This window comes from Canis lupus, chromosome 5, assembly GCF_003254725.2.
Source record: "Canis lupus dingo isolate Sandy chromosome 5, ASM325472v2, whole genome shotgun sequence".
Lineage (NCBI taxonomy): Eukaryota > Metazoa > Chordata > Mammalia > Carnivora > Canidae > Canis > Canis lupus.
This window is the reverse complement of record NC_064247.1, coordinates 41,155,426-41,169,739: the sequence shown is the minus strand read 5'-3', so window position 1 is coordinate 41,169,739 and position 14,314 is coordinate 41,155,426. Positions and strand designations below refer to the sequence as shown.

The following is a 14,314-nucleotide window of genomic DNA, read 5'->3' as shown; positions in this document are numbered from 1 at the left end:
TGGGTGGCAGTTGGAGCCCTGAGGACACTGCTCTGTGTTGCTGAAGGTTGGCTGGTGACATCTCTAGAACTGGGCCCAGAATGCACCACTATCTATCCACCGGCCCTGAGCAGCGTCTGTGATCTCCATCACTGACCCCTCAAGTCCTTTTTTTTTTTCTTTTTTTCTTTTTCCTTTTTTTTTTTAATTTTTATTTATTTATGATAGTCATACAGAGAGAGAGAGAGAGAGAGGCAGAGACACAGGCAGAGGGAGAAGCAGGCTCCATGCACCGGGAGTCCAACATGGGACTTGATCCCAGGTCTCCAGGATCGCACCCTGGGCCAAAGGCAGGCGCTAAACCACTGCACCACCCAGGGATCCCCTCAAGCCTCACATCCAATACTCCCTGCCCTGCGGCCCCCCACTGCAGCCCCAGCACACTATGTCTGGACATAGTGACCCCAGAAGTCAGGCCCCTGCCCAAGCGTCTCTGGACCTCAGCTTCTCCTTTTGCTCTTATGACTGCACAGAGGTCCAGGGGATCATGATGGGAATCTTGGCTTTCCCGGCTGAGAGGCATACAGCCTTTCATTCAACCTTACAGTTCCCTGCCCATGTTTACAGATGCACAGGAAGTTGTTAACAACAACAACAACAACAACAACAACAGCAAAACACCAACAGAGGCAACAGGCAGCCTTTACCCAGTTTCTCCCAGCAGTATCATCTTGTAGAACTGTAGTCCAATAATACTATAGCCAGAAAATTGATGTCAGTGTGATCTAGGACTTTTTCAGATTTCACCAGCTTACCTGCATTCATTGTGTGTGTGTGGATGCAACCTTACCGCACATGTAGATTTGTGTGGCCACCACTGCAACTGGGATGCAGAACTATTCCACCATCACTGAGACCTCCCTCTCTACGGCCATTCCCACATCTCCATCCCTAACCCCTGGCAACCACTATATCTGTTCTCTATCTCTACAATTTTTTTTTATTTCAACACCGTTACATAAATGGAAGATACAGTATATAACCTTTGGGGATTAGCTTTTTCTGGCAAGTCATCCAGGCTGTTGTGTGTATCTTGTAGCTTGTTCATTTCTGTTGCTGGCTAATATTCATGGCATGGATGGATCAGAGTTTGTTCAACCATTTCTCCTGTTCAAGGACAATGGGTTGTTTCCAGTTTGGGGGCTATTATGAATTAAGCTGCTATGAACATTCATATACATATTCATTTGTATATATATTGTATCATGTATATTTTACATACCTGTAACATACGAGTGATCCAATTTCTCCACATCCTTGCCAACATTTTATGTTGTCACAGTTTTTTTTTATTTTAGTTTATTTTTTTATTTTAGTTGATAAGGATGTGATAATAGTATCTTACTATGCTGTTAATTTTCATCTTCTTGATGACTAATGATATAGAACATATTCTCATGTGCTTATTTGCCAGCTGTCTGTCCTCTTCAGTGAAATGCCTGTTCATGTGTTTTGCCCATTTTCAAAGTGCATTGTTTGGTGTTTACTGTTAAGTGTTGAGAGCTCTTTATATATTCTTTTTCTTTTAAGAGAGATAGAGAGTGAGTGAGAGTGTGAGCAGGATGAGGGGGAGGAGCAGAGGGAGAGAGATAATCTCAGGCAGGCTTCACACCCAGCACAGAGCCCAACATGGGGCTCTATCCCATGACCCCAAAACCATGGCTTGAACCAAAACCAAGAGTCAGATGCCTAACCAACTGAACCACCCAGGGCATTCCTGCTCTTTATATATTCTAAAAACAAGGTCTTTGTTAGGTCTATGATCTGCACATATTTTCTGCTGGTCTGTAACTTTTTCTTTTTGTTTTTAAAGTGTAGAACACTATTATTAACTATAATCACTATGCTGTATATTGAATCTCCAGAATTTATTCATCTTATAATTGGAAGTTTGTACCTTTTGACTAATATTGCCCCTTTCCCCCTACCCCACAGTCTCATCCTTCTATTCTCTTTTTCTATAAGTTTGGGGGGTTTTTTGGATTCCACTTATGAGATCAAACAATATTTGTCTTTCTTTGTCTGACTTAGCTCTCTTAGCATAATGCCCTCAAGGACCAGCAATATTGTCACAAATGGTAGGATTCTCTTCTTTCTCAGGGCTGAATAATATTTCTGTGTGTGTGTGTGTGTGTGTGTGTGTGTATGCCATATCTTTATCTATCCATCTGCTGATGGACCCTTTAGGTTGTTTCCACATCTTGGCTATTGTGACTAATGCTTCAATGAACACGGAGTACAGATATCTCTTCAAGTTAGTGATTTCATTTCCTTAAGGTATATACCCAGATGTAGCATTGCTGGGTCATATGGTAATTCTATTTTTACTTTGAGAAACCTCCATACTGTTTTTCATAGTAGCTGCACTGATATATGTTCCTATCAGTATCACACCCACACATACAAAAGGGTTCTCTTTTCTCTACATCCTTGCCAACACATGTGATCTCTTGTCTTTTTTATGATAGCCATTCTAACAGGTGTGAGGTGCTATTTCATTGTGGTTTTGGTTTGCATAGCCCCAGTGACTAGTAATGTTGAGCACCTTTTCATGTACACGTTGGTCATTTTTATGTCTCCTTCAGAGAAATGTATATTCAGATCTTCTGCCCACTTTTTAATTGGATTTTATTTGGGGGGGGTTGCTATTGAGTTGTATGAGCTCTTTATATATTTTGGCTATTAACCCCTTATCAGATATACAGTTGCAAATATTTCTTCCCAATCCATAAGTTACCTTTTGCTTTTGCTGATGGTTTCCTTTGCTCTGTGGAAGCTTTTTAATCTGTTGTAATCTCATTTGTGGGTTTTTTTTTTTCTTTTCCTTTTGGTGTCAAATAAAAAAAAATTCATCACCATGATAATGTCAAGGAGCTTACCCTTCATGTTTTCTTCTAGGAGTTTTACATTGAAATCCTTAATCCATTTTGAGTTGGTGTTTATGTATGGTTTGAGATAGTGGCCCAGTTTCATTGTTTTGCCTGCAGCTGTCCTGTTTTCCCAACATCATTTATTGAAGAGACTGTCCTTTCCCCATTGTATATTATTGACTCTTGTCATTAGTTAATTGACTATACATGTGTGGGTTTATTTGTGTGGTCTCTATTGTGTTGAATTGATTTCTATGTCTGTTTTTGTGCTAATACTGTATTGTTTTGATTACTATAGCTTTGTAATATAGTTTGAAATTAGGGACATGTTGTCTTCAGTTTTTCTCTTCTTTCTTAAGATTGCTTTGGCTGTTTGGGGTGTCTTTTGTGGTTCTATACAAATTTTTAGGATTGTTTTTTCTATTTGTGTGAAAAAGGCTATTGGAATTTTGATAGGGACTGCATTGAATCTGCAGATGGCTTTCAGTGGTATGGACATTTTAATAACATGAATTCTTTGAATCCATGAACATGGTATATCTTTCCATTTATTTGTGTCGTCTGCAATTTCTTTCATCAGTGTCTTATAATTTTCATTGTATAGGTCTTTCCCCTCTTTGGTTAAATTTATTTATAGGTATTTTATTATTTTTGATGCCATCACGAACGGGATTATATTCTTAATTACTCTTTCTGATGGTTCATTGTTAGTGTGTAGAAACATAACCAATCTTTGTGTATTGGCTGTGTATCCTACAACTTGACTGATTTTGTTCTGTAGCTTTTCTTTTCATTCTTTTCACAGGTGTCCTACACTAAACTTTTAATTTTGATGAGATCTACTTTATCCATTTTTTTCTTTTATGGACACTGCTTTTGATGTTAAGTCTAAGAACTCTTTCCCTAGCCCTAGGTCCTGAAGATTTTCTCCTACTTTTTAGATTTTCCCCCCAGGGATCCCTGGGTGGCACAGCGGTTTAGCGCCTGCCTTTGGCCCAGGGCGCGATCCTGGAGACCTGGGATCGAATCCCACGTCAGGCTCCCAGGTGCATGGAGCCTGCTTCTCCCTCTGCCTATGTCTCTGCCTCTCTCTCTCTCTCTCTCTCTCTCTCTGTGACTATCATAAATAAATAAAAATTAAAAAAAAAACAACAGTAGATTTTCCCCCCAAAAGTGTGATAGTTTTTACATCTTACATTTAAATCTGTGATATATTTTGAATGAATTTTTGCATCAGGTATGACATTGAGGTTGCAGTTGAGTTTTGGCCTCTGGATATCCTTTGAAGGACTTTAGAGGGGGAAGAAACAGCCTCAGAGACCTTAACTAATCACCCAGGATCACACAGTAGGGCATTGGGATAGTTGGACTTAAACCTCCTCCTCCTTACTGCAACATCCACATCTGGACTGACTCCCAGGGATGGGCCATGCCTGGTTAGGGAGTAGGGAGGAACTTGATTAGCCCTCATGGTGTTATGTGCATTGGCCTCCATGAGAAAAGGTAATTCATGGGACGCCTGGGTGGCTCAGTGGTTGAGTGTCTGCCTTCAGATCAGATCATGATCCCAGGGTCCTGGGATGAGTCCCACATCAGACTCCCCATAGGAAGCCTGCTTCTCCCTCTGCCTATGTCTCTGCCTCTTTCTCTGTGTCTCTCATGAATACATTTTTTAAAGAAAAAGGGTAATTCAGTCCATCAGCAAACACTGGCAGAGGCTGTCACAGGTCACAGAGTTATTGGTGCCATGAGGACATTGCCCAAAGCCTGCACAGATATCCACAAGCTGACAGTATGAATGCATATGAATTCCCTGAATTTGTGAAGGAGGGAAGGGTATTCCAGAGAGAGGGAATAGCAAACACAGAGGCTCAGAGGTGTGGCTAAAAGTGGCTAAGTGGGTAGAAAGCCATGAATGGCACAATAGAGGCTTGTGCTCCCTCCTGCAGGAGATGGAGAACCACAGAAGTGTGTGAGCAGGAAGGATCATGTGCAGACTGGTGGTTTTAGAAGTTCCCTCTGCAGCTTGCATGAGGGATGGACTAGTGGGGGCAAGGCACTGCAGTAAGGAGGTGGTGCAGTTCACCCGGTCACCAAGGCCCAGCTGCTGGACTTGGTATTGGCCACAGGGAGGGAGGATGCGGGGGATAAAGTGAGGGGCAGCTCCCAGGCTTCTGGTGTGGCCCCTGGCTGGATGGAGGTGCCAAGGCAAAAGTAGAGCCCAGTTGGGAAGCTCTCAGGCCCACAGAAGCTGGTTCCTTGACAAACTCAGAAGCTGCTGCCGCTGTCATAAAGAAGAGGTGGTTCTTTCACTGTTCAGCACAAACTCGCACCAGCGAGCCAGTGGTGCCAGAGGCGGAGGCCCATGACCAGAGTTTGGAATGGGCTGAATAAACTCGGCCAGAATCTCCTGACTCGGGCTTTCTGAGCCATTATGTGGCTGTGACTCCTCACCTGTCTCTCCCAGGAGGGCTGGGTCCCAGCCCCAGAGCCAGCTGGTCCAGGCCCAGAACCTGTCAGGGTGCCCATCACCTGCCCTCTGTATGCTGGACCCTCAGTGCCCCCCTCAAGTCCTGCCATGGGGCTGGGGCTATGTCCTGGGTCCAACTGTGGGTCCCAGACAAGTTCCACCATTTTGTGGTCTCGAGTTCTCATCTGCACACCTACTGGGCTATGGGTGGTAGAACAGGGCAGCTGGATCAAGCAGTGCCTGAACTTCTTCATGGCTCTTTCTCGCATCCTATCTCCTCCTTCTCCTCCTCCACTCCTGTGTCTTGCCTCCTTCCTCCCAACCATTCACACCATTACTCACTCATTCATTCACAAATGTTCACAAGATCTCTCTTCTGGGCCCAGCCCTGAACTGAGTGATACCTGGGACCTGGAGATGATTCAAACCCAGTGTCAGCCCTTGGGGAGCTCCCAGTCTGGTAGAGGAGGTAAAATATGCATACAAACAACTGTGATTCAATCCTTGGCCATAGGAGCCTTTGAGAGGAAGCTGCTTTGCCTGCTTGGGGGGGGGGGGGGGGGGGGGCGGGGGACAGTGCAGGGGGAGCCTGAGAAAGCCTCAGAGGACAAGCCCTTTGTGATGGGCCAGGAAGCAGGAGGTAAATAAGGGTGGACGGAGTCCTGGGAGGAGGGGACCTGGTCTGTAAAGGCCTAGAGGCGGCAAAGTGCTGGGTGTATCCGACAAAACACAAGCAGGTCGGGGTGGCTGATGGACGCGTGCTGGATGGGAGGACCTGAGACCAGTTGTCAAGGACCTGAAAGGCCACAGAAAGGATTTTTTCCTAGGAAGGCATGGGCTCCAGGAGTGCAGGGGGAGGGGGGCTCCTGAGAAGTAAGGGATGTGAGCTGAGGAGGTGTAATTTTGCAAGGATGGGAGGATGGAAGGGAGGCGGGGAGGAGCTGGTGCCCGGGAGCAGGGCAGGGAGCCAAGCGAAGCAGGCAGGGCTGTCGGTAGAGGAGCCATGGGGCTGGGGGTTGTGGGGGAGAAAGGACAGGGAGCTATTACCAGGCCAAGGTGGGGGACACCGACAAGTGTCATTGGACACCCTGAGTGGGAGGTGCCAGGGGACAACAGGCAGCCGATGTCCTGGGTGCCTGGAGCTCAAGACAGGGGCTGCGCTAGAGACACGGATGCCAGGACATTGAGCTGGAGTGAAGCTGCCCCAGCCCTGCTAGCCTAGAGGAAGGGAATCTGAGAACAACTGCACTGGGTTGGGCATCTGTGGAGGGACTTCTCAGAAGGGGCATTTGGAGGGGACAGTACTTAACTCAGAAGTGCCTGATCTGCGAGGGGAGCCCCGTGGGCAGCTGATTCCCACTGCCATATGGAAATGTAAGCCCCCAAACGCCTCCAGTGCCCCCGGAGTGCTGGTGGGGCAGCTTCTGTTTCTGAACTTCCCTCACCGTCACAGTCTTCTTGATCCTTCTACAATCTATGGGCCCCTGCTGAAAATCCCAAGGGACAGGGGCCGCAAGGCATTCAGAGAGAATTTTGTGGAGGAGCACCCGCATATGGGGTTGACTGCCGTTCCCCACACTGTGCTGGGGAACCTTGCTGCCGCCGAGGAGCAGGGTCCCACAGGAGCCGCACCAGCTCTGGGAGTGAGGCCCGAGCTTCCTGCCCCCCAACAGGGGTCGGCTGGGGCAGCTTGCTAGGGAGGCCCAATGTAGGGTTCAGTCCAGGACGCTTGTTAATCTGCATTCACTCAATAGGTGAGCATGTGCGCTGCTCCTGCGGCTGGGGAGGTGGCCCCATTGGGACTGGCCCCCTTCTTACCGGCTCAGCACCCACCACTCACTGGGAAGAGCAAGAAACAAACTAGCAGGCCCCAGGGGTCCTGAGTAAAGAGATGAGGATCAGGCCCAGAGTCAGTGCTGAGCCAGTCCTCCTGGGAAGGCCTGGGCAGAGGGGCTGCTGGGGAAGGCCCAGGTGACAGGGAGGCCTCCTGTGGCTGGAGCAAGGTGAGGGGCGGGGGCAAAGAAGGGGACAAGCCAGGAGGAGTTGGCATCTCCATGACTGGAAGGACTTGTTGACAGTGGAACTATTGGGCAGTACAATTGGTCCAGCATCTTCCAGAAGCTGCTGGAGACTCCAGGTGGGAGGTCAGGGAAACAGGCCTGGCCTAAAGCTCTGACCCAGGGATGGGGGAAGGTGCCCCCACTAGCCTGCATTTGCCCCTCTGGGAAGGGCTAGGGGCAGGAGGAGGGTGAGGGAGACCAGTGCCCAGGTGGCTTCTAACAGCGACTGCTCATGCATGGGCAGTGCCACACTGCAAGTGACCCTCCTGGCCTGGCCTGGGACCACAAAAAGGCATTATAATGGAAGACAACGGGCAGGAAGAGTCAAGGCTTTAGGGCCCAGAAAGTTCTCAGAGGCCAGCCCCCTCCTTGTGACCCAGGCTGGGAAATAGACCAAGGACCAAGTAGATCCTGGTAAGAGGCGGTGACAGAGCTGGGCCGGGTCGGGGTTCTGCCGACCCCAGGTGTTCACACCTGCCGGAAGGGTGGGGTGGGGCAGCTGGGACATACTGGGCATCCCTCTCACGCAGATGATGTGGGCTGTGTGGTGCCGTCTGAGTGCCTACGGGCCTGTGGGGCTGAGATTGGCTGCTCCAACATCGCCTACCCCAAGCTGGTCATGGAACTGATGCCCATAGGTGAGACTCTGGGTGGGGTGCGGGCAGGCTGTGCAGTGGGGCCTCGGGTGGGACCAGTGAGGGTGAGGGGCACTGGGGGCTGTGGAGGCCACTCTGGATCCAGCGTGACACCCAAGTGGGACGTTCCACTCGTAGGGGAAGAGAGGAACATAATAATGCTAGAAAACACTCACATGTCACCCCTTAAGGACCAGGCACGATTCCAAGGACTTTACATATAATAAACTTCCATCTTCTTCCAAGAACCCTTAGAACTGCTATTATCATCCCCATTTTAAACATGGGGAAACTGAGACCCAGAGAGATTGAAGAGACCTGCCCAAGGTCATGTGGCGAAAGTGCCTTCGCCAGGGCTGCAGAGTGGCTGAGACACAAACCCCAGTCTGTCTGGCCCCAAGCCCACTGCCGGGATCAGGATCTCAAGCCCCCCGAAGCCCACACCTCCTGCCTTCCCACAACTGGTAGCACTAGAGGGGCAGGTTTTAGCTTTTCTCACATTTCTTGTCCCATCAAAGCAAGAAGAGAAGAGAGCCCTTCTGAGATCCTCTGCAGCCCGATTTCACCTCCAGATTCTCAGACCCTGAGTGTCTCCCACCCCCTCTGTGGCCTCCCTTCTAGAAGCTTCCAGGTCCTGCCAGCTTTCCCTCTGTCCTGGGGTGCAGAGGCCCAGGGGATGTGAGTTCACAGACCTGGGATCAAATCTCAGCTCTGCCACTCGCTGACTGAGATATTTGGGGTGGGTCACTTCCCTGCTTGGAGCTGCAGTGTCCTCATTTGTAAATTCGAGATAATGACGCCTACCCACCCCTTGGCGTGTTGTTGCTGGGATTAAGTATAATAATGCTGGGACACGGCTGAGCGCAAGACTTGGCCTCCCTGTGGGTTCCCACCTCTGGGAACCTTCCTTCCTCTTCTGTTCTGGGGGACGGGGTGAGGGGACACTCACTAGGCCCCCGAATGCTGACACCCAGCCACTGTTGGGCTGTAACCTCTCTCTAGACCTTGAGCTCCTTGTCTGAAAATGGGTGGAGAATAAGCTCCAAGTTAATCCACTTCCCTGAGCAAGAGAAACAGGATGGAGAAAGGCTTTGGGGAAAACCATGATCTAACTCACTTTTCTTTGGGGCCCAGCCCAGTCAGCATGATAAGTAAACAGAGAGGGCCATGGGATGCCTGGTAGTCACACGGCAGGTCGGACACAGAACCAAGGCCAGGCAAAAAATAGCACCAAGGAGGCCGAGCACTCGGGAGGGTGGGGGACCCTCGTCGGGTTTATCCCAGGGCAGGGGCCGGAGGAGAGACTCTCTCTGTCTCCCTGGGAGAACGGCATCTCCTTTTCCACAGAGCCAACAAGAAAGGGGACCCCTGTGCCTGCTGGGGCCTGCCGCATGCAGGAAGTTGCAGGAGACCCCCCGACACGGGGCCACCGTGCCTTGCCGGGCCATGACTTCCGAGCAGAGGGTCGCCCCGGGCCTTCCCACCCCACCCCACCCCACCCCACCCGAGTTTTGCCTCTGGCCTCTGTGAGTCCCTGGGCACCTCTCCTCCCGCTAGGAGCCTCCACTTCCTCATCTGTCAAACGGGTTAATAATGCTTCCGTCAAATCAAGTCCCGGGTGTGAAAGTGCTTTGTCACCTGCGAGGCTCATAACTGCACCCAGGACAGCAGAAGCCGTCACGGTGGTGCGGACAGGGTGAGGCGGGGCCAGCAGACCGCGGGCTCCCGCGGCAAATCCCGAAGCCCCCCACCCCCACCCCTGCGTTTGCCCTCGGCCTCCAGCCGCTCTTGGGGGAGCACCTCCAGCCTCCTTCCTCCCGGGGCTCTGCTCCCAGGGACTTGTGGTGGCCGATGCCCGCCGCGGGGCCTGGGGCGGGGGGCTCCCGAGCAGGGTCACAGCGGCCTGTCCCCGACCCCAGGTCTGCGGGGGCTGATGATCGCAGTGATGATGGCCGCGCTCATGTCGTCGCTGACCTCCATCTTCAACAGCAGCAGCACGCTCTTCACCATGGACATCTGGAGGCGGCTGAGGCCCCGCGCCGGCGAGCGGGAGCTGCTGCTGGTGGGCCGGTGAGGTGGGGGGCGGGCGGAGGCCCCTGAGGTCCCACCAGAGGGGCTTCGAGGGGTAAGAAGGAGTTTGCGGGCTGGAGGAAGGGCCGCCCCCGTCCCACGTGGCTCGGGCCACCCCTCAGGTCACGGCCCTCACCTTACTCTGAGCTGCGTCTCTGAAGGACTCCCTGCCGGTCCAGGGCCCCTTCCGCAACCGTCCCAGAGACCTCTGTCTTCCCCTCCTGATGCTTTCGGGCTGCCCCAAGGAGGGCCCCAAGCCAGCTCTCCGGGGGGTCCCGCTCAGGCCACGGAGCTGCTGCCATTTCCTCGCAGCATTGTTAATGAGTCACCCCTTGATCTCTGTCGACTCTGCCCAACTGTCCCCTCCTCCGTGTAGCCCTCCTTGATAACCCCGACCAAGGAATGAGCCTCTGTCCCCTCTCAGCCTCCCACAGGGGATCATGGTCAGACTCCTCCCACAGTGCGGACTCCTCCTCGATGCCCCTCCCCCCACTCCAGGATGGGCAGGGTTGTGTGTGGCCCAGCCCTCCATCCCTGGACTCGGAGAGTACCAGGGAGGGAGTCTTTGGGGGCGCATGGGCCTGTGTCCCTCCGAGCCATGCGGCCCCCCACTCCGCTGGCCGAGGGGCCCAGCCTCCGGGGCCTGGCTTGACCCCCAGCTCCCCTCAGGCTCCCGGCCCCTGGCACCCATCCTCAGGGCGGGGTCCCCCCCCAGGAGCTCCAGGCAGTTGTCTCCGTGATGCAAAACAGCTGAGCTCCTGTCAGAAGGGCCCTGTTGGGACACGCCACTCAGCAGGCGAGTGTGAGCTCATCTGCAGGCTCACAGCCTCCTCCAAAACAACGAGCCTCTCCCTCCTGCCTGGCAGGATGCTTCTGTGTCAGCAGGTCCTGGCCCCTTGACCTCCTCTCCCCGCCACGTGGTCCCCCCCCCACCCCTGGTGGCTGTGTGGCCCTGGAAGCCCCTGCCCTTGTCGGACAGACTCCTCTGAAGCCCTTCCTTCCCTGGCCTCTGCATCAGCTCGCCCCGGCTACGGCACCCTGACCCTCTTCTCACCTCTCCTGCCAAGTCCAGCCCCACCCAACCCGGGCCCCGCAGCCCGCTTGTGGGCACCCGGCTGTGTGACGCGGGCGGGTTGCTCACCCTCTTTGGGTCCCAGTTTTCTCCGCTGCCAGTTTGGTGAAGTGGAAAGGATCCTACACTAGGTGTTGGGCCAGGACCACCCCCACCCCCACCCCCTACAACACCTCCAGCCTCCACTGCATTTCCTGGAATGTATGGGGTCCTGGGTCTCTGGAGCCCTGATCCAAGGGGATATGGGACTTACAGAGAGAGCATGTCCAGAAGCCTTGGGGAGGAGGCCGTCCTGGGGCAGCGACAGGCAGGGGCATGCCAGCGACCCTGACAGCCTCGGTCAGGTGAGGGTGGGGCCAGAGGAGCCATCGCAGGTCTGGGGGAAGTGACAGTCCCACGTCTGGGGCCCTGGGCTTTGCTAGCACCAGGCCCCTCTGCCTGGTCCTTCTGCTCCTTCATTTCCCTCCCCTGCTACCCTCTTCTGTCTACATCCTACCTTCTGTCTACTATTCAGTCCACAAACAGTGCCCGATGCCTCCGCGGCATCCTGCATCGAGCGGAACAATATAGGGGACCCAGAGAGATCTCCAAGCCCCTACCTTGAGCCCTGCAGGGGGTCCCCTGCAGCTACAGCTGCAGCCCAAGGATGACAGTCAGTCTTCCTGAAGGCAGCATGTGTGCACGGGGAGGGATGGTGGGGCTGGAAGGCTTCCTGGAGGAGGAGGGCCTTGAGCTGAGCCTTGGCGGGGTGGGGGTGGGGGGGTTGGCAATGGGAGGAGTTGGAGAGGATTTTCTAGACAGAAGGAACAGCCTGTGGGTTTGTGGTACCCCCGGAAGGGAAAGCCCTGGAGACCGGCGGGAGGCCAGGGCCAAAGTCTGGGCTGCTCAGGAGAGGCCAGGCCCTGTGCAGAGATGCTGAGTCCAGTGTTGGACGCAGAAGGCTGTGTGGGGAGGGCAGGGTGCGGGTGTTAATGGAGCCCGCCTATGCCTTTGAAGAGGGCAGCGCCCGCCCGCCCGCCTGCCAGGCTAAGGGTTAATTAGCCTTAATCAAGGTGGCACCTCCTCCCTCCACCCTCTCCCTTGGGCCTGGAAGGGAAGAAAGGGAGGCGGGCAGGCGGGCAGACAGGAAGGGCCTGCCCCAGCTGCACACATGCTGGCCTGTCCAGGGTCTCAGGCCTCCCCTGCCACCCACTTTGGTGGAGAAGGGTGTCCAATTGACACAGGGGAGAGGGGCACTGAGCTAAGAAGGAGCAGATGGGACACCTTGCCCCTCCTCTGTCTCCTTAGCTGGGCCCCACACTCTTCAAGGCCCTCCTCTGCCTAGACGCCCTCCTGGATTAATGCCTCCTCTGGGGCCCCTGAGCGCAGCCCTTTGCACAGGATAACAGGCTCATCTGCTTTCTTTACTCCGCTCTCAGAGCTGGGAAGGGACTCATCACTGAGTCTGGGTTCAGCACAGTGCTCTGCACTCAGGAGGGGTCCCGAGGGGCTCTTGCTCACTACGTGAAGCATGTCCCTGTGGTGGAGGATGCACACCGAGGGGGAAGGCAGGCAGGAGCCAAAAGGAGTCCACACGGGGTAGGCAGGCACAGGGGCTCGTTCTGGTCAGACATCTCAGGCTTCAGAGCTGAGGAGGCCACGTCCCAACCCAAACCCAGACTGCCCAACCCCAAACCCTGCATTCTGAGGACAGAGGCCACCCCGTGAGGGTGCAGGTCAGCAGCCTGGGGGCTACAGGTGTGAGGAGTGTGCCAGCCAGAGGCCACAGCTCCTGCCAAGCCCCACCAGTGTGAGAGAAACACCAAGGGGTCAGTCTGGCTGGACTAAGGGCAGTGGGCCATTCACAAAGCCACCAAGTATTTATTGAGCACCTACTCTGTGTTGGGGACCGCAGTGGTGGGCTGAAGACGTGAGGCTCCTGCTCTCCTCGGGTGTCCAGCCCAGACAGGGAGACAGACAGTAAGGAAGTAAACAGGTGGGACGAGTACTTGAGGATCAAGGGGAGAGCCTGGGGTGGGGGGCCTGGGGGTCTCCCCAGGGATACGAAGGAGCACCCAGGCTGAGTCGGGGGCTGTACCTGCAGGTGGCAGGAAGCCACAGAAGGGTTTGGGGCAGGGCCAGGCTGGCCACATCCCCAGAAGCCAGGGAGGCGGCTTGAAGTCTGCAGGAGATGGTAGAGAAGTGAGGAAGGGTCCCAGGGGACGAGCACACCCCCTGCCTCCCGCAGGCTGGTCATCGTGGTGCTCATCGGTGTGAGCGTGGCCTGGATCCCCGTCCTGCAGGGCTCCAACAGTGGGCAACTCTTCATCTACATGCAGTCAGTCACCAGCTCCCTGGCACCCCCCGTGACCGCAGTCTTCGTTCTGGGAATCTTCTGGCGGCGTGCCAACGAGCAGGTGGGTGGGTGACGGGGAGAGCTGGGGCAGCCAAGACATGGGGGCCGGACGGGGTCCTCTTCCTGCAGATGAGCTGCGTCTGGCCCATGCCTTCCCCTGCTGCCTATGTGCTGGTTGGGATTGGGGGGGACTTGGCCTCCCCCTCACGACCCACTGGCCCTGCCTCCTCTTCCCCAGGGGGCCTTCTGGGGCCTCATGGTGGGGCTGGCACTGGGCGCCACCAGGCTGGTCCTGGAATTCCTGCACCCTGCCCCACCGTGCGGTGACCCGGACACGCGGCCAGCCATCCTGGGCAGTATCCACTACCTGCACTTCGCTGTTGCCCTCTTTGTGCTCAGTGGAGCTGTGGTGGTGGCCGGGAGCCTGATGACACCCCCCCCACAGGGAATCCAGGTGAGCCTGCCCTGGGCCCTGACCCTGACCCCGCGTGTCCTATCCCTGACTCTGATCCCTGACCTTTAACACACTTGGACTCAGGTCCCATTCTCTCCCTGACCCTCTGTGACTTGAGAACTTTCTAGCTCTTGACCTCCGTCCCTTCTTGACCTCTGCTGCTCACTTCCCATCCCTGACCCCCAGCCCCACCTGGGCCCACCCTATCCTGCCTCACCCCCCTCCCGATCATCCTCTGCAGATTGAGAACCTCACCTGGTGGACCTTGGCTCAGGATGTGCTGGTGGGAGCGAAAGCAGGTATGCAGCT

The 14,314-nt window shown here is 54.3% G+C and overlaps 1 protein-coding gene across 3 annotated transcripts in view; it reads left to right on the top strand.

Annotated features, from left to right (window-relative positions):
- SLC5A10 (solute carrier family 5 member 10) overlaps nt 1-14,314 on the top strand; it is a 71,822-nt gene that overhangs the window by 57,027 nt on the left and 481 nt on the right. For 2 of the 3 annotated variants that reach the window (XM_049110263.1, XM_025428188.3), the window contains exons 10-14: nt 7,970-8,077; nt 9,994-10,144; nt 13,444-13,612; nt 13,790-14,005; nt 14,247-14,304. In XM_049110263.1, coding sequence (XP_048966220.1) covers nt 7,970-8,077; nt 9,994-10,144; nt 13,444-13,612; nt 13,790-14,005; nt 14,247-14,304 — 702 coding nt within the window. The remainder of the gene's footprint in view (nt 1-7,969; nt 8,078-9,993; nt 10,145-13,443; nt 13,613-13,789; nt 14,006-14,246; nt 14,305-14,314) is intronic. The other variant, XM_035716891.2, reaches the window with a different exon arrangement.